The sequence below is a fragment of the Rhinolophus hipposideros genome (genome assembly GCF_964194185.1).
Source record: "Rhinolophus hipposideros genome assembly, chromosome: 7".
Classification (NCBI taxonomy): domain Eukaryota; kingdom Metazoa; phylum Chordata; class Mammalia; order Chiroptera; family Rhinolophidae; genus Rhinolophus; species Rhinolophus hipposideros.
In genome coordinates, this window is record NC_138053.1 from 6,123,765 (window position 1) to 6,146,597 (window position 22,833).

General features: G+C 56.2%; 3 protein-coding genes across 8 annotated transcripts in view; 2 read left to right on the forward strand and 1 right to left on the reverse strand.

Annotated features, from left to right (window-relative positions):
• The window catches only part of CASTOR2 (cytosolic arginine sensor for mTORC1 subunit 2), a 46,455-nt gene extending 38,436 nt beyond the window's left edge, over nt 1–8,019 (forward strand). The window contains exons 4-9 of the mRNA XM_081053379.1: nt 18–150; nt 638–761; nt 1,533–1,643; nt 2,102–2,184; nt 5,762–5,856; nt 5,936–8,019. Of these exons, the coding sequence (XP_080909505.1) occupies nt 18–150; nt 638–761; nt 1,533–1,643; nt 2,102–2,184; nt 5,762–5,856; nt 5,936–6,001 (612 nt within the window). The 3' untranslated portion in view covers nt 6,002–8,019. The remainder of the gene's footprint in view (nt 1–17; nt 151–637; nt 762–1,532; nt 1,644–2,101; nt 2,185–5,761; nt 5,857–5,935) is intronic.
• GTF2IRD2B (GTF2I repeat domain containing 2B) overlaps nt 1–22,833 on the forward strand; it is a 360,110-nt gene that overhangs the window by 215,196 nt on the left and 122,081 nt on the right. The gene's annotated exons all lie outside the window — the stretch shown is intronic.
• The window catches only part of RCC1L (RCC1 like), a 32,222-nt gene continuing 26,734 nt past the window's right edge, over nt 17,346–22,833 (reverse strand). For all 6 annotated transcript variants that reach the window (XM_081054266.1, XM_081054262.1, XM_081054268.1 and 3 more), the window contains exon 11: nt 17,346–18,383. In XM_081054266.1, coding sequence (XP_080910392.1) covers nt 18,306–18,383 — 78 coding nt within the window. In that variant the 3' untranslated portion in view covers nt 17,346–18,305. The remainder of the gene's footprint in view (nt 18,384–22,833) is intronic.

Sequence of the window (22,833 nt, forward strand, 5' to 3'; positions counted from 1 at the left end):
CACCTCCCTGTCGCCAGGTGCGCGAGCGGGACCTGCCCCTCGTCACCCACACCTTGTCATCAGAGTTCACCATCCTGCGGGTTGTCAATGGCGAGACAGTGGCAGCCGAGAACCTTGGCATCACCAACGGCTTCGTGAAGCCCAAGATGGGTGAGTGGGGCAGGCGGGGCGTCTGTGCAGGGAGACCTCAAGAAGTGACCCGTTCCTGCTGTGGAACAGCCCATTGTCAGAGCACCAGCTGAGCGCAGGCGTACATGGTACCACAGTCCCGGGCAGGCCCTGTTCTCGAGGTCCAGCCAGGATCCCGCCAGATGGCCCCAGGTCACTGCTGACCTGGCCCAGGGGGGCAGGACGGACCGCCCAGACGCAGTGACTCTCCAGCTGACTTGGAGAACAAGTAGCAGCTAAGCCAGGTGGTGGAGGTTGGGGAGGGCATTCCCGCAGGCGCACGACATGTGCCACGGCCCAGGGCCTGGGGTGAGCCTGGAGTGCCAGGAGAGCTGTACGTGGTGGTGGAGCGACGACGGGCCTCCCCAGAGCGCCTGCTGGCTGGCTGTCCCTCTGCCTCGGCCCCTACCTGCCCCGTGCTGCTCCTCTCCTCCCGGCCTCAGCACCCCTTGTCTTTGTGCTCCCACAGTCCAGAGGCCTGTCATCCACCCCCTGTCCAGCCCGAGCAACAGGTTCTGTGTCACCAGCCTGGACCCCGACACGCTTCCTGCAGTGGCCACACTCCTCATGGATGTCATGTTCTACTCCAACGGGTAGGGCCCTCACGCAGGAGGGGCTGCAGGGCGGGCCAAGAGGACGCGGCTGTGCCTAGGAGCCCCTGCCTCGTTAGGGGGACAGACGTGCCCTGGGAGCTCCTCTGAGCGGGGAGTCACAGATGTGCCCTGGAAGCTGGTCTGAGGGGGGGAGCATGGCTCTACCCAAAAGCTTCATTCTCAGAAGGCAGACGTTCTTCCTTGGGAAGCCCAAAGCTTGGTGAAGCCCGGTGTATATGTCGATGTCATAAATACCCCACTGTCCCCTGCGCTCCAAGGGCACTCTCCGTCAGTTGGGGAGCCGGAAACTCAGGTGTTTTCATTCTGTAGATGACAGGCGTTGCATTTTTCCTCAGAGCAGATTTTAAGTTTAGGCCAACACCAGATTGGGTGGGGCCAGGGGCCTGTGGGCTATCAGTGACTACAGGCTGTGCCCTGAGATGTCGGTCAACACAGGGACGGGGACAGCCTGCCTGGGGAGCGGCAGGTTGGCGTGTGTGGGGGGCCAGCTGCGTTCCCAGCTCTGTGAAGTGCTGTGCTCGCCGCCGCGAGGGCCGTGGGATCACTGTGCCTCACAGATGAGGACAGCAAGGTGGGGACACTGGCTCAGAGTTCCCCGCAGGCAGGCTAGGGCCAGGATTGGCCCTGCTTCCCCAGGCAGTGCTCTTCCCAACGCCTCACGCTGAGGCCAGTGGGTGGGCAGGCGAGCTGGGTGGGTTTCGGGGTGCAGCGGGGCCCCCTCTCCACCCCTTACCAGCTCCCCACTTCCAGAGTGAAGGACCCAATGGCTGCCGGCGACGACTGTGGCCACATCCGCTTCTTCTCCTTCTCCCTTATTGAGGGCTACATTTCCCTGGTGATGGATGTGCAGACCCAGCAAAGGTGAGCTGGGCCCCAGGGTAGAGGTCAACTCAGGGTGGGCCAGCTCCGTGGTGGGGATGTCACCCACTTTGTCCCTAATAGGTCTTCACAACCCTTCACTGCAGGTGACCTGGCCCTGTCTCACAGGTAACAGGCAGCTTGGAGAGACAGAGGCCCCGGGTCATCCACGTGCCATTTGTCCCTCAGCCCCCTCTCTGGAGCTGGGGAGGGCCATCCTAAACAATCTTAGCAAAGGGGCTGGTGTTTCACAGCCCATTCTCAGCCTTGCCTTCCTGTCCCCCAACCCCGGACGAGGAGGGTGCAAAGAGAGTGGGTCAGTGGTTCACAGGGGTGGGGGGATGGTCCTTGGGGTCCCTGAGCTCAGGCCCCTCCTGCGGCCAGCGGGGAAGGTACCATCGAGAGCTGACTGGGGAGCACTGTTAACAGCCTCTGGGGTTTTTCTCTCGCTCCTTTTTAAGGTTTCCTAGTAATTTGTTGTTCACAAGCGCATCTGGAGAGCTCTGGAAGATGGTGCGAATTGGAGGACAGCCCCTGGGATTCGGTGAGCCCTCTGGGGTGCAACAGGGAAGGTTGTGGGGCTGGCATTGCTGAGTGCTTCCAAGCACTGGGGACTCACGCCATCCAGGGTTACTCAGCCTCTGTGTCTGTACCCTGTGCTTCCGATGGAGAGACTGAGGCTTAGGGAGCCTGAGGTCCCCACTGCCCTAGGCCCCTGACCAGTGAGTGACCGGACGTCCAGGCTTCCAGAGGATGGGAGGAGTGGCTTCAACCAAAGTGCTCTTATTTTCCCCACAAGAAAACTAATACCTGCTTATTGTTAGAACATTGGGGAGCAGAATAAAAATTGAAAAGGGGGAAAAAAATCGCTCCTTATTCCCACTGCTCACAGGTAATGCCTATTGTCGCTGTTAACGTTTCCTTCCCATAAATAAATGTATTTGCTGAACACCTCACAGTAAGTCTCAGACATCCCAGCACTTCCTCCTCCGGGATCACAGTGACCTGGTCCCACAGGTGAAAATTCACAGGAATTCCCTAAGACTCAGTGTAGAGTAAGTTTCCACAACTGTCCAAACAGTGTCTTTGGGAGGCCGTTCTTCCCGTGAGCGTTTTCCGAGGGGCCCCAGGCCTCAGACCCCTCAGTCAGCAGGGCAGCATGGCCCCGATCCTGCCAGCACTGGGCGCAGGCTGCTGGCCCCGCTGAGAGTGAGTGCAGAGAGCTGCCTGCGAGTGGAGCTCTGTCTTGGTTAGAAATGATTTCCTTAGGCGAGATTGTTAGACCCAGAAACTTGAATCCAGCGGCGGCTCTTGGTAAATCATTGGGCAGTGGTTTCCGGGGAGCACCAGGCCCCGGGGGAAGCAGTGAGCCCTAATTTCCCATTGACAACATTCAGAATGTTCTGGATAAAGCTCAGCCTACGCCAGGGGCCACCAGAGCAGCCCTGAGAGCTCTGCTCCTGGGACAGAACGTGGGTGTGGCAGGGCATTTGGACCTGGGGACAAGGGGTTGGTGAGGGAGCCAGGCTCTGCCACCTGGGCCTTTCTTTGGATGAGTGCACAGTGGACGGTAACCAGCAGGGCTGACAGTACCCCCAACTGCTCACATCAAGGCCAAAGCCAGAGCCATCCTGGGGGCAGGACAGTGGCTCTTCTCTCGAGAACTAGGAAATGTACACTGAAGGCTCCTGGCCTGACCCGGGGGCCCAGACTGTCTCTCAGGGCCTCCACAAACCCCAGCATTTCTTTTGCCCACATTTGCTGCCCAGTGTACAGGGTCATAGGGTTGTGGAGATACGGTAGCCTGGAGGAACTCACCGGTGAAGGAGGCTGGAAGACACCAGTGTAAGCTTGGGCAGATTGCTTAATCTCTGAGCCTCAGTTTCCTCATCTGTAAAATAAGGGTGAGGGTAGGTGCTGCCTCACGGTGGCTCTGAGCATCCAGGAGGTGTCAGTTACACCGAGTGCTTAGCAAGCAGCAGTTACTGTCGCTGTCACACCAGGGGTCTTAGAGAAGGTTCAGGAAGGGAAGGCTTCCCGGAGGAGGTGGCTCTGGAGCTGACCAGTGGGTATACGTGTCCACTGGACTGACAGGGAGGATAGGGCAGTACCAGCAGAGGGAGGCGTGACATAGCGGCTCCTCTCCACGGAACCCAGGTGGCTGCAGGCAGCTGGGCCCTGGGTGCAGCGTCCAAAGAAAGGGTGGGAGAAGAACCTTGCCAGGTCATCCCAGGCAGAGGGGCAGGGTCCTGATGCCAGACCAGGGGGTCTGCCGCCATTGCTTCCTGAAGTCTGGCAGACAAGGGAAGCAGCCAGGGGTCACCAGGGGGACACACAGCCATGGGCGAGAAGACGCATATACCTGCTGATTGTTTTATCCCCAGCCTTGGTTCTGAGTTGACCAAAATACACTCAGGATAATAATATTACCAAAACAGTTCAGATGAGGGGCAGTGAAAGTGGGGCAGTAGATGACACTCGAACCATCTCTCCATTGGTCGACATCCACACATAGCTAGCTGAGAGCTGTTTTATCTGCATGGCCTCGTGGCAGTGACAGTGAAAGGAGTGTGAGCCGAGCAGGCACCAGCTGGGTCTGCCTTCCCCTTCCTGGGTGCTGAGGGTTTTAGAGGATTTTAGAGCCATGCTTATAGCTATAAACAGTCCTGCAAGAAAAATAATGCACAATCTCAAAGATTCTAGACTGGTAGGTTCCACACGTGTTTCACCGTGGTTTGGAATCAGTATATTTCACATCATAACCCAGCAGACACATAAACAACTCCAACTGGTTTCATGGAACTAGACTCACTCTAGCCGTATGCTGTGCTGTTTGACCTTTCCTTTTCTGTTCTGTCATTTTGTAAAACGCTGGGCACCAGCCTTCTAAATTGATGGCACACATGGGTTACAGCCACAGTTTGGAAAGCACCATTCTAGATGCTAATCTCCTCCCGTCCTCCTTTTATAGGAATAGTTGTGTCTGTAGCTAAAGGTGCCTCGGGATACAACCAGCCTCCACCACACAGCAACAGACGGTCACCAGGAGTGCAGGCACGAGGCCTGCACAGCCACCCAAGGGGCCCGCAGGTCCTGCCAGGAGCTCCAGCAGACCAAGGGGAAAGCAGGTCCCTGGGGGGTCTGGCAAGCAGGACCAAGGCCAGGGAGTGGAGAGGCAGAGGGGTTGCTGGGTGTCTTGACGATGGGGATGAAATGCAGGTTGATTCCCAGGCTCCGGCCTCAGAATCCCATGGGAGCTGATGACTAGATCTGGAGTCTTCCGTCCACTCCCCCTGCTCAGTCAGGGACAATGTTGGGGAAATGCATCATCACCAAAATCAGAACAGTAGCTTTGAGGAAAACAACACAGGATTGTGTTGATGGAGGAGCGGTCCTCAGATTCTGGAGGTCTTCCTGTAGGAGGAAGCGTTGGATGGTGCCTTCAAATCAGAGAGGAAGCTGTGGGTGAGGGTAAGACCAGCCCCGGGTAACCCCAAGCCTGTCTGTCATCTTGAGGTTTTCGAGAGGCCAGAAAGCACCTGCTTCAGAGATTAGAGAGAAAAGGAAGTTGTCCCAGCCCCAGCCAAATACCTGACACTGCCTTTAGGACAGGCAGAGGCCGTTACCCAGTGGGGACTCTGATGAGGAAACTGAGGGAGAAAAAAAGAAAAAAAAAGAAACTGAGGGAGGCTCAGAGAGAGGAAGTGACTTGGACACAGTTATTTGGCTAGAAAAGAGTCAGTGACAGAAGAGAGGGCCTGAATCCATGTCCCCCATTGTCCACGCTGCCCCAGCTCTATCTTAAAGAACTCAAAAGATGGCAGGGAAGATGAGGAGGGACTACAGAGCACAGAAACTGGCAGGTAGTGACCACAGTTAGAACCGGGTGGAGCCGTGAGGGTGGAGAGCTCGTTGCTGCTGGCCCAGGGGATCAGAAGGTTCCTTGCTGGAGGGGCCTTTGCTCTAAGCCTGCAGGGGAGGAGTAGGAGTAGGACTTCTCTGGGAAGAGGGTGGGTACAGTAGAGGTGCTCTGGCAGAGGGCGGGGAAAGGCTGAGAAGCGGGGCGGGCGCCCGGGTGAGAGCACCACCAGAGGCTGAGCAGGGTTCCCTACTGTCCCCAGATGAGTGTGGCATCGTGGCCCAGATCTCCGAGCCCTTGGCTGCCGCAGACATCCCTGCCTACTACATCAGTACTTTCAAGTTCGACCACGCACTGGTGAGTGTGCAGCACCAACCCCCGGGGCGCGGAGCCGGGTCCGGGGGCTCACGTGTTTGCCGCCTCCTGCCCCTCGCAGGTACCAGAGGAAAACATCAATGGCGTCATCAGCGCCCTGAAAGTCAGCCAAGCAGAGAAGCATTAAGAGGGCCTCTGCCGCTCCTCCCCGTCTGCGCTCCCGGCCTGGGTCCAGCCCCACCCGAAGATTCTTACAGTATTTCAACAGACTGGAAAATCGGCCCCAGGACCCCTGAAGAAGGGGCCTAGAAGACACCCCCAATTTCTGACTCTATCAGGCCTGGAGCCCAAGCCAAGGTCTCTCCATGTCCTCTTGCCTTCCTAGAGCCCCCAGACCCTCCCGAGAACCCCCCTTTTCCTCCCCCCACCCCCACTCCAGAAAATTCTGTCTGAGGCCCAGGGAGCTTGTGTGCTGACCCTCCTCATCCGGTCATGCCCACAGCTGGGGGAAGACACTGCAGTTAGCTGGTGCCTCCTGTGAGACACTGAGTTACCATCTGAGTGTCATCCTGGGGGGTAGGCCACGTTGGGCTGAGTTCATGGAGCCTGGGAAGGCCCCCACGAGGGCGTGGAGCTGGGTGCTGTGGTTGCTGGTCTCGGGTTCCATCAGCTCAGGGCTGGTTCCCGGAGTGGAGGCCAGTGAGCAGCCCAGGAGGACGCAGGGGGCACGGGTGGGGCCCCGAACTGGGAGGGCCCACCCGCAGGGCCTGGGCCCCACCTCCCAGCAAGACTGCCAGGGGGGCCTTGTCCAGCCCCTCCCCACCACAAGCACTCACTCATGGGGGCGTGCTTCCCAGGGTGCGAGCTCCTGTCCCTTCTTCTTGCCCTGGACCCTATTCAGACAGGCAGAGCCTCGGTTTCCCCCCAGTGGGGGCACCCCCAGCGTCCTGGGTCTGGGGGTTCTTAGGTCCCCCCTCCTCCCCAACAGTTGACTAGACCAGCACAGGGCCCCCTTGTCATCCTGCCTCCCTCCCTTGCCCCACTCTGGGGGACATGGAAGGCCTCTGCCCCCAGCTCAGCTGCCTGCCCGCCCCTCAGTCTGGGCCTGGCATTCCTGAGTACTTGACCTGGGAGGCAGCTTATCTGAGCCTTAATAGAGAAAACCGTACCTTGTTTTAGTTTCTTATTTAATGTATTTGTATCCAGGCTGCGTTGGCAGCAGTTTCAGGAGACAGGGCCTACTGAGTTCTGCTGGGGGGCCCAGGGGCTCAGCGTTGCTTGGCTGGTGCCCCATGGCTCCAGGAGCAAACATGAGAACTAGCGGCCTTGGCTCCCTCTTTGGAGCAGGAAGCTAGGAGCAGAGGTCTGTTACAGGACGGGGACCCCCGGTGCACCTCACTCAGGCTGTCAGCCAGGCCCCCTGACAGGGACCCAGGAAGCCGTGCTCCCGTCTGAGCGTCAGAAGGGGCCTGAGGGCCACTGGGAGGTGGAGATGGACAGCCAGGCCAAGGTGGGCCTGTCCCCCTGGAGCTTCCCAGGGAGGAGGGGCTGAACCTGTGTGCCGCCTCCTTAGCTAGGGGTGCTTTCTGAGTGCCCAGGGCCCGCTGTGGCCCATGCCGCTCCTGCTGCTCTTTCTTGGGCAGCACTGACTTGTGCTGGGCCTGGGACGCTCAGAGGACAAGGGCTGTGCTCTTGGTCTGGTGAGGGGCTTGCCGGTGCCCCCACTCCCCGCTTCGAGCCGTGTGGGACTCTGCGCCCTGGACGCCCCCTTACACAGGGCTGTGCGTCTGGATTCTTGCAGATGCTCAGAGCCCAAGCACTGATGAGGAGTTCACCTTTTTTTAAGTTAATTCATTTTGCACAAAACTCCAAAACAACCAAAATGTGTAAATTGCTGGTTCCAAAATGGGGGTGGCCAAGTGTGCAGGGCAGTACTTGAAGCCCTGAGTCCCTTTTCTGTCCAGGGAAGGCCTTGGTGTTCCATGGCGCACCTTTCCAGACCCCTTCCTGTCCGTTTCCCTAATGTCACTTTGCCTTTCCTCCCTGCCGAGCGAGCGTGTCGGCCCTGTGACCCCAGAAATGCGTGAGTGCTCCCAGGCCCTAGGGCGTATCTATTGTACACACGTATAAATACCTGTGTTTTATGTTGATATAGATATATACTGTAAATAGCATATATACTTGAGCAATATATATGTTAATATATACTGTGTGGGCACACACGCGTGTGTGCGCGGTACGTGGACACAGACCCCGTGTGTATGGGCGTGAGGGCCTCCCCCCACCATGCACACAGGCACGTTTGAGCCACCATATATTTTTAATTCAAGTATATAGGCAATACGATTTTGAGAGAAACTGGCTGCCTCAGCCCTGACTTAAAAGAAAACAAAACCAGCAGCCCAGGAGCTGAGCCTGCAGTGGGGGTGTCGAGGGTCCCTCCCCCTCCTGCACAGTCTCCCTTGGAAACTGGATTCAGCCCTTCCTGCACTCCTTTCCACAGCCAAGACCCCTGACACCTTGTGTTTGGGGGATGGTAGAACAGGGAGGAGGAGTTGGGACCTCTTGCTTCTGAACAGCTCAGCCCCCTCGCTCAGCCTGAAGACCCAGGGCAGCTGGGTGGTCGCCCCCAGCTCTCCAGCCAGGCCTGCTCCACTCACATTGCTATTTTCATCCTGACTTTTCACCTGCAAGCTTAGAAACCTCAGGTTCTTTTCCCAGGTCTCCTGGGGGCTGGCCCCACCTAAATGAAAAAGGATGCGTGTATGCCCTTGATGTGTCCAAGCAGGGGTTGGGACAAGGCGGGAGCGGCCCCCCAGAAAACCCCTCTCTTTATTTTCCCAGTCCCTGCCCTGCTGTGTGAAGAGGCCCACAGAGGCAAGGCGCGTCCTCTCGGGTGCCTGTGCGTGTCTGGCGGTGCCTGTGAGTGCCGTCACTGGTTTGGTCTCCACAGCACTTTGGGGGAAAGAATGGCCAGCTGACTCCTGCTGTCTGCAGGTTTGCCGAGTGTCGGGTCTGCAGACCTCAGGCTCCATTTGGATGGAGGGTGTGCTGCTCAGACCCACCAGAGAGGTGGCCTGAGGAATGTGCCCTGTTGGGGCCAAGGATTTCTTAGCTCTGGCTGGTAGGGCATGTAGCTGGGGGGAGGAAAACGGGGTTCCTGGGCAAGGCTGCCGAGAGGCGGGGTGAGCAGACCAGACCCTGTCTTTGCCTCTGCCACTCCCTGAGAAGTTCAAACCATCTAAACGCTACCCTCGCCCCTTGTCCACCCCACCCCTTGTGCGCTACAGAGTGGGGTGAGCTCAAGGAGGGGAGAGGGAAGGAGGGCACGCCGTGACCACCCCCTTCTCCTTGCCCCAGTTGTGAAAACCTGCCTCTTTGTTCCATCCTCAGCATGGGCTCCCCTGGTTCACAGGAAACCCTTATCCCCCTCAGCCCATAGTCCTGACCCAGCAAAGATGGGCAGTGCCAGCTTTACACCTCTTTCCCAAGGGGTCTCCAGAGCCCCACAAGAGGTGCTGCCCACGCCACTGCCCTCAACCCAGGGCACACACCCAAGCTGGAGAGGCATGTAGACCTCCTGCCCCAAGATTCAGGGGGGTCAGGAGTCCACCTCCCCCGAGCACCAGCACTCTCCCCCTGCCACCTGCAGGCCACAGGCCCCCGGTGGGCAGGGAGGGGACCAGGTAACCCAGAGCTGCCCACTGGCCTCCCCTGGCAGGCAGTCTGACCTTAGGGCCCAGTATGGTCTCCAGAAGAAGACGTGTTGTCTGATGGGGCTTGTCTCTGAGACCAGAATGCCATGGAGGTCTGGGGCAAAGGCTCTAGGAACTGGAAAGGGCCAGGCCCGTTTCAGGCAAAAGCTGCCCACCCACCACCAGCCCCTCCCAGCCACGTCTCCTCTCCTGGGCAGACCTCTTAGCTCTTAGGAGCCCCACAGCTACCCTGCCTGGGCCACTTTTCTGAGCCTCAGGATCTGGATTTGGGGACAACTAGGGCCCTTGCCAGCCCCTGGTAAGAGGGGACCTTGGGGATCTCCCAGGTGACAGCAGAGCACTTCAGCCCTGTGATGGAGAATTATTGATGCCACTTCCTGAGTTGAGCACTGGGTGGTTAGGAAGAAAACCCCCCATCCCTATGCCCACTGTAAGACAGGGCTGGGGAGTGGCCAGTCCCTGCTGTCACAGCCACTGAGAGGTGGAGGTGGTGGTTGGCTTGAGAGAAGCTTAGGGGAGGAGGATTGTCCCCAGCGGCGGAAAGACTGGCTTTTCAGGTTTCCCAGCTACTGTGCTGAAGAAGGGGTTAGGCCTGGAGCCGGCTGTAGCCCTCCATTCAAAGAGGCCGCCTGGGAGGGCAGCCAACTAAGATGGCCGACGGTGCTCGGCGGGCAGGCCGGGAAGAGGAGCCAGGGTTGTGGTGAGGGCAGGTGAGCCCTGGTATGGCTAGATACTTTTCTTACATCTCAGAGACCACCCCAGCTTTTTTCTTTCTCTTTCAAATTAGAGGCACCAAAAGGATAAGCTGAATTCTCTCTCATCCCCTTTGCATAGAATGTGGGAGAAGCCACAGGGTGGGCTGTGGCCTTCCGCTGTGATACTCGCACTCCTGTGAAACCTGCTCTCCGGAAAGTAAAGGGCAGGAGCTGTTGGCTTGAGGCAGCCTGTTGTCCTTGGGGCTGATGGCAGCAGGAATGGCCTGGAGTAGAGGCAGAAGCCGGCAGCCTGGCCCATGGCACCTATGGGTGGCCTGGTGATAAGGGAGTTTGTGGCTCTCGATTCCAGGGGAGGGGAGGCTGTGGGAGTCGGACGTGCAGGGCAGCCACTGCCCTGGGAGTCAGCACCTGTGCTGTGCATGGCCACATGTTTGTACATACACCATGTGTGGGTGTTGCTGTGTCATACACGTTAGTGTGTAAGAGCACACGTGTGTAGAGTCCAAATCTGAGCTAAGGGTTTGGCTCCCTCAGTATTTTGAGGCCTCCCCAGCATTCTGACCCATGGGCCACATGTGGAGGTGAGGGGGCAGGCCCCACACGTGGGCTCTGGGTCCAGGGTGGGGGGGTGGGGCCACCCGCAGGACTGCCCTAGCCCACTTGACTTTGTTAAAACTGCTGTGTGCTAGGGGCAGAGACATCCCTGGCAGGGGCGCTGCCCACATAGCCAGCCTGAAGGGCTAGGCCTGCTGAACTGACTCTTCAGAGGTATCTAGCCCTGAAGTCAGTGTTCACAGGGAGAGGCTACCCGTGCCAGAGTCCCTCGCCTACTGGGGCTCCTCCGGGAAGAACGTCCAGCAAAATTGGAAGCTGGGTCAGGGGAGGGCAAAGATGAAAACCAGGCCATGTTCAGGTCCCAAGACAGAGGTCAATGTGTTTCTGTCCACTGCCTCAGTTTATCCATTCAGAAAATGATTGAGGAAGAACTGAGCAGGGTTGGCTGCAAAACTGGGGTGGGGGGGCACCTGACAGAAAATCCCAAGCTCTCCTCTTGCTCTATGCCAAAATCATTTCCGTTATCCTGCGATGGGGGTGAGTGGATGTTGGATGCAGTGTGGCTCTGAGGGGCCTGCCCAGGGCCTCATCTTGGGGAGTCGAGCCCTCACCTGGCATGCCCCAGGTCACCAGCAGTAGCAGTGGCACCTACATCTGTCCCAAGGTCTGAGTGAGGGGAGAACTGGGCAGCCCTACACCGGGCCCCTCACGCTTACTTTGTTAAAGAAACACAAAATCCTCGAGATTCATGTACTGTATGATGGAGAGAAAAAGTACCTAATGTTCCCCCAAAAAGACAGTATATTTTGTACTTTGTAAAGTGTTCATTAAAATGGAGAAAAAAGTGACGTCGGCTGACAGCTGTCTGATACTGTGTGGATTCAGGGCGGTATCTTATCTCCCCTTTCTCCATACTGCGGGGGGGCGGGGGGAAGGGAGGGCACAGGCCCAGGCGGGAGGAAGACAGGAACGCCTTCCAGCCCAACGCCCAGAATCAGAGAGGAAACAGCCCCAAGCGAGAGGGGCTATGGAACAAGTTGCCCCAAAACTTAATGGCTTGAAATGATTCTTTACGTGTCACGATTTCTGTGGGGAATTCAGGAGCAGTTCGGGTGGTTCTGGCTCAGAGCCCCTTATGAGGCTGCAGTCGTCTGAAGTATTGGCTGGGGCTGGAGGGTGCAAGTCCCAGGTGGTCCGTACACAGGGCTGCCATTGGCAGGAGGCCTCATTGCCGCTCCACTGGGGTCTCCCCACAGGGCTGCTCACGTGTCCTCACAGTATGGTGCTTGGCTTCCCTCTGAGCAAGGGATTCAAGGCCAAGGTCAAAGCCAAAATGCTTCCCCCTAGCCTCAGAATGCGTGCACCATCGCCCCCCACCATCCCCACCGTCATACAGCCCAGCTGATTTGACCCAGGAGAAGACCACACAAGAGGCCAAGGTCCTTGGGGACCATCTTGGAAACGGGCTGCAACACCCACCATTCCTCCGCCAGCCTCCGGCAGAGGTGAGCATGGGGGGTCGGAGAGCTCACGGAGCAGGACAGGGCCTTGCTGGTAACAGGACCTGTGGCTCTTGCCCTCTTGGCAGGTCAGCACTGGGGCTGCCCAGGCACGAGAGAGAGAGGCCTGCGGCCAGCAGGTCCTGGACCTTAAGCACCCTTCACCCAGCCCCTCTCGGATGTTTTCCTTGGAGGGCAGGGCTGTGCCTGCATTCGACCCCAACAGCCCCCCTCCCCACCACACCTCACTCCTGTCCTCAGGAGAAGCGGAGCTGGAGATGGAAGGGAGTGAAAATGGGGGCTGAAGCACTTCCTCACATCTGAATCCAAGCAAGGTCTGGCTACTGAGAAGGCGTTTCTTTCTGGGGTCTGCAGACTAATGCTCTCTCCGTCCTTCAGATCCCCCACTGGAGCCACGACATCCGCAGGGACCTTTGATTGCCCCAAGACTCTCCAGCCAGTTACAAAGGCCTCGCTTTCCCACCGCTCACTCACATTCACTGTTACCCAGGCAGCACCAGACTTCGCGCTGGGAGCTGGGGACCCAGAGAAATCTGCCATGGCCGGACCTGAGTTGCTCCTGGAGCTGTAGACAGAAGGAGCTGTGCAGGGAGTGCAGTGCTAGACCACAGGAGATGCTGTGCCCTGGGGCTGGGGAATGACCACTGCCGGGCAGCAGAGGGAGACCAGGCAGGAAGCCAGGACACGAGCGTTGAGCTGGGTAAGAAGACCAAGCACTGAGCAGAGGAAACAGCAAAGGCACAGAGGGCTGGAATGGAGAGGGCGGAGAAAATGGACAAGGCTGGTAGGAATGAGGCAGGAATGAAAAGAGGGTGCTCAGGCTGGCCAGGGTCTCACCCTGTCCTGCAGGCCCCGAGGAGATGTGGAGGGTGTGCACGCAGGAGGCTGCTTCCCCTGTGGATGGGGGGCCTGGGTTACTGACTGGCTGATAGGAGGACAGTGGCCTGGGGTCATGGCCTCAGCGCTCAGGGCTCCAGGGCCTTCCCAGAGCAGTCAGGGTGGCAGGGGCGCTCACGGAAGTCGAGGACTGGCTGACATGCCACCAGCCCTCAGAATCATGAATGTGCCCCTCCCCCACCCCGGGCCTAATTCCTATGGGACCAGCGTTGGCTGCTTCTGGGCAGGGTTCTCACCCCAGAGCACATGGAATCCCCCGGGGGCTCCCCAGGCCGGGAGTCCACCCCCAAGGTCTGATGCAATATAGTTTTCAAAGCTTCTCTACCCGCTCTCAAAAAGATCGCAAGGCCACAGAAGGAAAGAGCATCATCTGCGGTCATTTTGCCTCTCCTGGTTTTATAGTGTGACATTCAGCTGGGGGTCAGGGGCAGGACGTCACGATGGGAGAGAAAGGTAGGAAAAGCCACCTCTGCAAAGGGAATGTGTGGCATGAGATCGTGGTGGTGGTGGCACCAGACAATATGCCCAGAACCACTAATTGTACACTTTAAAATGACTTTGTTACTTAAAAAAAGAGAAAGGAATGTGGTAGAAAAAGCAGCAGATATGGATGGCACAGCGTGAAGGACAGCCAAGAAAGAAACGTGAGTTATCCCGACAACTCCTGCCAGTGACAGAAAGTTGCTGTAAACACAGGGAAGGTTGGCACAGAAGGGAGTAAGACGGAGGGAAGGACACAGAGGTCTGTCCTTCCCTTGCCAAGGTTGGACGTGGAGCATCTCCTCTGAGGTGTGTTTCCAGGACCCTACCTGAGCAGGACCCACGGACGCGCTGGCAGCCATCTGCTAGACCCGCAGCCCACTTGTCACTCTGCTGAACCCCTGGCATGGAGCGGGTGCCGATGTGGAGGGCACAGTGTGGAGAAGGAGGCAGAGAGCCATTAAGGAGCCTGTCTGCGGGAAACAGTCCACGTTGTTGTACCGGGGAAAGCAACGTTCAGTGTCTTGGAACTCGAGATTAGGGTGTGTTACGCATTCCATGATAACAACGGTCACACGTAAATGAATGCCCCCACAATTCCACTCCTAGGTATATACCCAAGAAAATTGAAAACATTCCCACAAAATCTTGTATGGGGATGTTGCAGAAAATAAAGAGCTGGGCCAATGTAAAACGTGTACATGAATGTTTTGGCATTATTCCCAATAGCCCAAAAGTGGAACCAACCAAAATGTCCATCGACTGATGAATGAATAAAGAAAATGTGGTCTATCAAAAATAAAGGCTATCCCCCAATGATTCTGCGGTACAGCTAGCGTTGAGAAGTGCAGGGTTGGCAGGTAGAATCAGCCCCAAAGCCCTGTGCGAACTCCGCCTGGGGGCAGGCGGCCTCACCCTAGCTCCTCCGTCTGAGGCCAGATCAAGCAGAGGCAGCCGTCCCCAGCCCGTCCAGCTGGAACGGACGCACCCTTCTCGTCACAGCATCCCCAGTGCCTGGCAGGTCCTGGCGCACGGTGCGTGCTCAGGAGTATGGCTGCAAATCCCATCGAGCCTCTGGCTTCACCCTCGATATTCTGCCACTGGAATGAGGCTCGACAACTTCAGCTGTGGAACAGCTTAGGGCCACGAGTCTGAGCCCGTTCTGTTCGGCTCCAAGGGTGGACTCCAGTGGGGCGCTTGTCTGATGGGCATGGCTTCGTGTGCTCTGCTCTCTGGTCTCCTGGCACTGCAGCTGCCACCATGCTTCCAGAGCGATAGCCAGATGTTTCTCTGCTCCCACCCCCCCAGGCAGCCCCCAACACCACCAGCTACAGTCTACCAGTTTGCCTGTCTAGCAAGACAGTCAACTCCTGGTCTGAGGAGGGGACAGTCACATCGATTTATCCTTTTCAACTCGACCGCTGAGCATGCACCTCAGTGTGGCCCCGATCTGAGACTAGCACAGCTGACAGCGACTCCACGCATTGTCTTCAGCTCAAGTGTAACAGCTGCTGCTGCTTCATGTTAAGTATCGAGGAAGCGTGGAAGGAAGCCTGGGATTTCTTGATCGATGCAGCATGAATCTGAGGGCAGCGTAACGCACCTGGGAGAGAGAGAGGCAAGTGTGGCGTCCTGGGGGAGGGGCAAGTTCCTGGGGCACAATCACGGCAGGGCAGGGCAGGGCAGGGGCCATGGCTGCCGCTCGGTGCCAGTGCCATCCCCAAAGCCACCTGAGAGGGTCTGTCCGCATGGCAGGCGGCATGCTTAGGCCGACACACTCAATCAGGTCTGACACAGTGGTTCCAAGAGAAGGGTCCTCAGAACAGTTTGAGCGGCCCCCACTGCTGTTCCGGAGAGGCTGGACCCCTCAGCTGCTGGCACGGGGTGTGATGTGAGAAAAGAGTGTGATCTCCCCGAATGCAGCCTGCGCTTTGGCCCTGTGCCGGCCAGCGCTGGGCACTCAGCCAGACCGTAACCCGCGGGGCTGTCACAGCACTGTCGCGACAGACCGTCAGCATCCGACTTGCCACATGGAACAGTGGAGTGCATTAACGTGTTTCCTGAATTCATGAAAATATGGGCCATTATTCAAGAACCAAAAATGGTCACGACAGGATCCTGAGTGTGTCGGGTTGGCCTTACATGAATGGCAGGCCAAGTGATTCTTGTTAGCTTATCCCACTTATGGAGCAGCAGCCTGCAGGTCTGGTGGGAGCTCGGAGGAGGAAGGTAGACACAGGCACCTTGGAAAAGACTGGCCTCTCGGGAAGATGATAGTGGCCAAGTGACGAGAGTCCCCACACCTCTCGTGGCATCTTTCACTTGGCTCTGCACTGGCTTTGACTACTAACCCCAAATGTACACATGGACAGAGTCTGAGTGTGAAAAGAGAACGACCAGAGGACATGGAGTTGGCCTGTGGTGTCACTTCATTCAGGGTGGCATTCACACGCTCACTAAAGTGCGACCAGAGCTGCAAACACCAACTTCGCACAGGAACAAAATAAATCAAAGCAACCAAGCTAATGGCATAGGTGGTTTCTGTGTGTGTATTAAAGGTTGGGAGGGGCTGGGGGCAAGGGGACAAAAGCTAGGAGGGACACGGTTGTCCACAGAGGGCCCGGTGTGTGGCAGATGTACTCTGACCACAGACTCCCGTTACCCACTAAGAGCACGGCCATGCCAGCCCGGAAGGGTTTTTAGGCAAATCCAAAGTTGTCCCTTATTACCCTGGTTGCCTTGTCCAGGTTATTTTTGGAGCTGAATCTTGGCTGCCACTGGATGGGAGGCTTAAAAACCATTCCAATGTCACCGGAGACCCTCCACCACCGTCACCACCTACGGTCCCCGACCTGCTGGGACGCTCATGCTCCGTAAATCAGTACCTGCTTGAAGGTGTGTGCTGATTAAGGACCGATGACTGTGTTTCACTGCTGGAGCGACGCGGTCCTCAGCCCCATCCAGGGGTTTCAGGAAGGAAAATGACAAGTCATTTTCAATTTCTATTTCAAGTGTATCAGAAAGTATTGCTGTAATAAAACTAAGAACTGGATTCCTGCAGAGAAGGGGAGTAGCATGAGCCAAGACAAGGGTTCTGCGGTCCGCGCCCCCAGACACCACCTGGTTCTTGCTGCTCAGGTCACAGCAAGGACATCTGCTCGTGACGATTCCACTTCAAGCTGCAAGCCTCCTCCCGCCACCCATCTCCTCCTGCTTTATTTTCCTCCACAGCCCACACAACCATCTAACGTACTTAGCATTCTGCTTGTTCATTGTCCACTTCGCCGCCTAGAACGTAAGCTTCACGAGACCTGCTTCAAGGAGTTTTTGTTACCACATGACCCAGCGGCATAGACAGTGCGGGCACATCAGGGGCACACAGGAAGTATTTGTTGAGTGAAGGAATAAAGGGAAGGGGACACAGGCAGTGAGTAAGATCCCAGTTGTGACATGACTACCAGTTATTTTTATACTTCATTATTTTCTTCCAATGGAACTGTAGTAGACTGTTCAAAAAATAGTTTTCAAGTAGGAATGTCTTCTACTGTGTTTTTTTCACGGGCTTCTAGTCATCTCTTTATCAAAAGCCTTGTTTTTGAAAGCTAATCTCTAAATGATCAGGTAAAATAAAGAGCTCTTCACTTCTTAAAAATAAAAAGGCAGAAAATAGACTTTATTCCAAAAGAAATTTTTTTTTTTTTAAGGAATAAGACAAGTCAAGTCACCAACTCAAATGTTTTTCACAATTTGGAAATCTTCCCTCTCTAAGGCTGGCCTCCAGCCAAGCTCTTGTGGGATGTGTTCAGAGCACTCAGCCCCCTAAGAACCTGGCCTGTCTCTTCCCGGGGGAGGAAGGGCTTCTCCACTTTCCAAGCCAGGCAGTGAGAATGGCCACAGGGCTGGTGAAAGCCGTGGGCTCACAGACTACCGAGCTGACGCCTACCAGTATTTTCAGGGAGAATCCCAATCTCAGGGATCTGGGCGTGTGTCCCAGCAGTGAACTTGCTGTGGGCAGCTGACCGGAAGTGGCTGGGTGGGTAGGGGGAACCTGAATAAAACCCCAGGCTGAAGCCAGCCGGCTCCCTGTCAGGCTGGGGCTCACCCGGTGCCCATGCACAGCCTGCCCACATACCCACCAAGAGCTATGCCGTGATCCCAGGTGCTACAGAAGCCCTCCTGACCCTACCTTCTGTCAGGTCTGTTAAGATCTAACAAAATGGCATGCCGTGAGAACTAAGCTTTCCTGACACCAGTTTCTCAGAGCACATGTGACACCAGAAGCCGTCGTGTGTGTCCCGGAAAGAGCTGAGAAATGTGACTTATCCGTACCCTGCCAGGGCCACGCAGCCCTGGGACTTGTCTTGCTGGAGATGGGCCGGACAACGGCAGCCGTCCGATGCTGAATCCAGCAGGCCCCAGCCTGCGCTGGGGCAGGGGTCACGTCCCAGGACCCCTGCTATGTGCCCGCAAGGGCTTCAGCGAGGCTGTCACACTTCAGGGAGGTGCCTGATCCTCTCTGAGCCCATCGCAGCCCCGCGGTGGCCTCTGCTAAGCAGTCCAGGTGGTTCTGAGGCCAGGGCCCGACTTGAGCAGGGCAGGTAGGAGGTTCAGATGAATGACTTGGCCAGAGTCACCATGTGATCCACACCGCACGCCACATCCACGGGCTCCCCAGGCATCGTCACCTGAAAACCAGACCCAGCACATTGTGAGAGAGGCAGACCAGCCTGGAGGGGGCCCCACTCGGGCCTGACCCTGGGTCTACCTCTCGGTAGGTGACTGAACCTCTCTAAGCCGTGGCTCCTCCCCTGCAAATGGCAATGCTGCCACCTACCCGGCAGGTCTGCTGGGATCAGTGAATGCGATCACCGTGGAAAGAATCACGCTACTCTCCCCTATCGACAGTCGACAGGAGACATGACTGCTCATGCCCACCCCTCAGAGGCTGCTTCGGGCACCAGCACGGCCCCTGAGTGCACATCCCACAGACGCTTTTCCCCTCGGAGCATGACCCGCCAGAGGGCAGCACCGGCTCTCAAGCCCGCTGTTCAGGGACCCTTCCCAGCAGTCTTCACCACGGCTCACGGGAGCAGCTCGAGAAACCCTTTCTCCTGCCTTCAGGGTCCACTGGGAGAACGAGTGTCTTTACCCACTTTGCCCACTAGCTCCAGCTCGACACACGCACACAAATCACGTGCACCCTTGAGGAGGGGAGCCAACTGTGTCTCAGAAGGTGCCAAAGGCCTGGCTGGCAGTCCTGCCAACACTGCCCATCCACATTGACAACACTTCGTCACAGGAAGGCCAAGGTCACAGCAGACAGCGCTGTGGGCGTGGAGGCTCCGGCCTGTTTGCCTTTAAACTGACTCTTTGTTCTACAGCCTGGCCTTGGAAATGGGTGTGCAAGGGTGTCCATACCCACAGGCCACACTAGTTCTCTAGGAAAGGGACACTTTTCTTTCCCATTCATTCATTCATTCATTCATTCTTTTCAATAAGTAATACATTCACACGCCTACAATATGACATTCCGTGAAAAAGAATAAAAAGGTACTGAATACCCTTACTACCACCCATCGTCATCTGCTCCGTTCCCCACCTTCCCTCTGAAATGGAAACTACTCTGAACTTGTTTCTCATTGCTCTTCCAGGGGTCCTGGAGCAAAGAGAAGCAAATGCAGAGTCCGCTGTTTTCTCAGGTGGTACATTTTCAGACAGTGCACCTGCACCACTTTCCCCCAGCCTCGTCTGCCAGGACGCCCATGCTGCTATTCCCACCAGATCCGAAGTCCGCCATCTCGCCCTTCTGGCAGCACTCAGCTGGGCAGCGTGACAGGTGGAAAGGGGTCTGCAGCAGCCTGTGGAGTTGACTGAGCTTAGAGAGGAAAAGGCCTAATCCAGATGGCCTGGCCTAGAAGCCAAAGTGTGGTGCTGACCCTGAAGCATGTGCCTGTGTCGCGTGGCAGACAAGCCCATGAGGCACTCCGGCCACGAGTACATGGGCACTGGTAACCAAGCCCGCCCCCCGCCCTCCCTGAACAGACGCCTTCAGCAAACCTATTAGAAAAATCACTAAATAGACAAGCAGCAGTGCCCACCCCCCATTCATCGCAAAGGCTCGCAGATGCAGAAAGTGGTCCGGGCTGGCCAGGGGAGCAGAAGGAAACATGCTGCCTCTGTGGTGACGGGGCCCAGGTGGACTCTTGGCCACCTGCCCAGGCCATCAGAGCACATTACTGACCATTCCCGGGGAGAGGGCCACTCTGCACACTAACCTGCAGCCAAACTGCTGCACTTAAGCACCTGTGCCCTTGCTCCCCAGGTGCTCTGGCCATTAGCACCCAAAGCAGAGGAAACCAGGTGGCCTTGGTTTACCCGCCAGGACGATGGTCCTGGCTGAGGCTGGTCTGGGACATGTAACCCTGGCCGCCATCACCCTCTCTTGGGAGCAGCAGGCTGCTCACCCTGGCAAACACTTGCTCGCAGCCTCACCCATTCAGTCTCTGAACAGAATCCAAAAGAAGACTGCCCTCAGCCATGTTTTATTTTTGTCCTCGTCAAGGTTAAAAGGAGTTCTATTCTAAACCAATTTACACTCACGTTATTGCAAAAGGAACCCGTTCTAAAAACCAGAAGCACATTCAGCCTGAGGAACTTAGAAGTGTGAGCAGGATCAGTTTAGGAACACCTCTCTCCACAATCACATGTTCCTAAAACAAGCGCCCACCAGGTGAAAGGCAGAGGGAGGCTGAGAAGGAACACTGACGGGCTCTGAGCCGGCCCGGCAGACTCGCCCACTTGGCCACATCTGAAATTTCCTTCCTGGCACCAAGTGACCCGGCTGAGAGGGAGCGAGCTCGGCCTGGAAGGAGGCACAGTGCCAGGACACCCAAGTCCTACCGTCACCCCTCCAGGGCCTCAGAACCACCGAGCCGACCATAGGAGAAAGAGGTCTGGGAGGCAGAGGGTTCCCCAGCCTGTGCTCCTGACCAGAGGTACTTCCGGGGAGGGCGCAGCACAGCTGCAGGCCCCTTCGACTCCTCAAGTCAGTGTCCACAGGTGCACACCGTGGGGGGCGGAGCCCCAACCTTCAAAAGGCTGTTCTGAGGAGAAGAGAAGGAGTACAAGTGCCCAGCACACTGACAGCTGTGCCGCGCCCTCCGAAAGGCCATCATGTTTGTCCGGGGAGAGGGAGAGCATTTCCCAGAGTCGAAAGGTGAAGGCCATTCAGAAACTGCCCCTAGCAGCCTATTCCTGTATGTGCAGTGCTGCCACTTAGGTCAGAGGGTCTGTAAGGCCCTGGTGACACCTGGGCAGTGTGCCCCCACACCTGACAGCCGGGCACCTAGGTCTCCAGCTCAGGCTCTCACAGAGGATGGGATGACAGTGAGCAGACCGTGTCTCACAGTCAGACGTATCTGAATCCAAACCTAGATTCTGCTTCCTAGATGTGTGACCTTGAAGAAATCATTGAACCTCTCTGAGCTCTGAGTGTCAATGTGTGGCAGGAAAAATCCTGGAACGCTTCTGGAAGGACAGGTAAATCAGGTGGTTCCGATGATACGACCCGGGCCTCCATACTGTCAGAAAAGCCCAGGTTCTGTGAGACTAAGAATCACTAGTTAGTATCATTGTAGGAGCTACACATAAGACTTGACTTTTCTTTCTTTCTTGGAATACTTTACAAATGATGCAATACAGCTCCCACTGAAGATTAGTAACAAAACACAGTCTTTTTAAAGACTTAAAATCACCCGTAATTTTTTTTTAAATGAGTACAACAGACTAGAGTAATATCCAGCTATCCAATGACAGAGTAATCGAGTCTTTAAGGAACCCAGGTTCGTTGATCTAAAAGCTGGTTCTCATCACCGCCATTGTCCCAGAGCCTGAGGCTCGCATTGTTGGGCTTGCACAGCATGGGGAGGGCCAGGCCACGGAGCTCAGCACCATCTGTCAAGCCCTCTCCTTAGCCCATCCTCCTAACCACAATCAAAAAGTGACAAGGGAACAAAGTAGCTCCATAAACAGTTAGGGCTCAACAAATGTACAAGAGGGAGGACGACGGTGTGGCAAGAAAGCAGCCGTCACAGGGACAGACTGACTGGCCTTTCCCTGATGGCACAGAGGCAGAGAATGACATTCCTAGAGGGAGGCTTGGTGAATGAGGAGTCAGTGAAAGCGAAGGGGCGTCTGGTCTGAATGGCAAGTGGTGTCAGCCCCCGACCCCCTGCTGCTTCCAGCTTCACGGTCGGGCCCAAAGGTTAGCCCAGCCATTGCAATAGGGAAATGCTGTTGGATTTCCAATCTTATTTCAGGGCTGTCCTTACATCTTTGCTCTACTCTGGAGGAACTGAAGGCAGGTGGAGCGCCCCTGGATGCAGGGGTCATCCATCCGAAACCCAGTTGCTTTACTGTTTCCCAAGCTTTCCCTCAGAAAGGCCTTTTTGATGGGGTTCAAGAGAGGACACAAAGGAACTACCAAGAAAACAGATAGGATGTCTAAATTATTGATGTTCACATTTCCCGAAGTGCCATCCACTGTCCACCAACTGATTCTCCATTCCTCACATCATGGTATTTCCAGGCTCAGGGAAAAGCGAGCCAGCACCAGCCAGCTTGGCAACGACTCTGGTGCACAACTATTTTTTTTCTAACAAGTTGAAAATCTCCATTTTGACCTGTTCTCTTAGAAACTGCACGTACAGTTTTTATAAAGGAGTCAGGGCCTGCCCAGTTCACAGGGACCCAGGAGAGCCAGCAGCAGAGGGAAGGACCTAAAATACCGAAGTGCCTCAAAACATTCTGCAGTAGGTTTTTGACAGAGAAATCTTTATTTTATTTAAATTATACTTTGTTTTGCATTTCTACATGTTTTTTAAAAGTGCTTTACACAAATTCAAAACATTAATAACCAGCTTTCAGAGAAAATACTTAGGCATGTTCATGAGCACGCACACACGCGCACACGTGCACACACATGCACACGCACATGTGCACACATGCACGCACACACATGCACACGCACACACATGCATTCACGCGCACGCATGCACATGCGCACACGCACGCACACACGCACACACACGCACGCACCCCTCTATGCAGAGATTGTCATGGAGGGGAACATCAGAG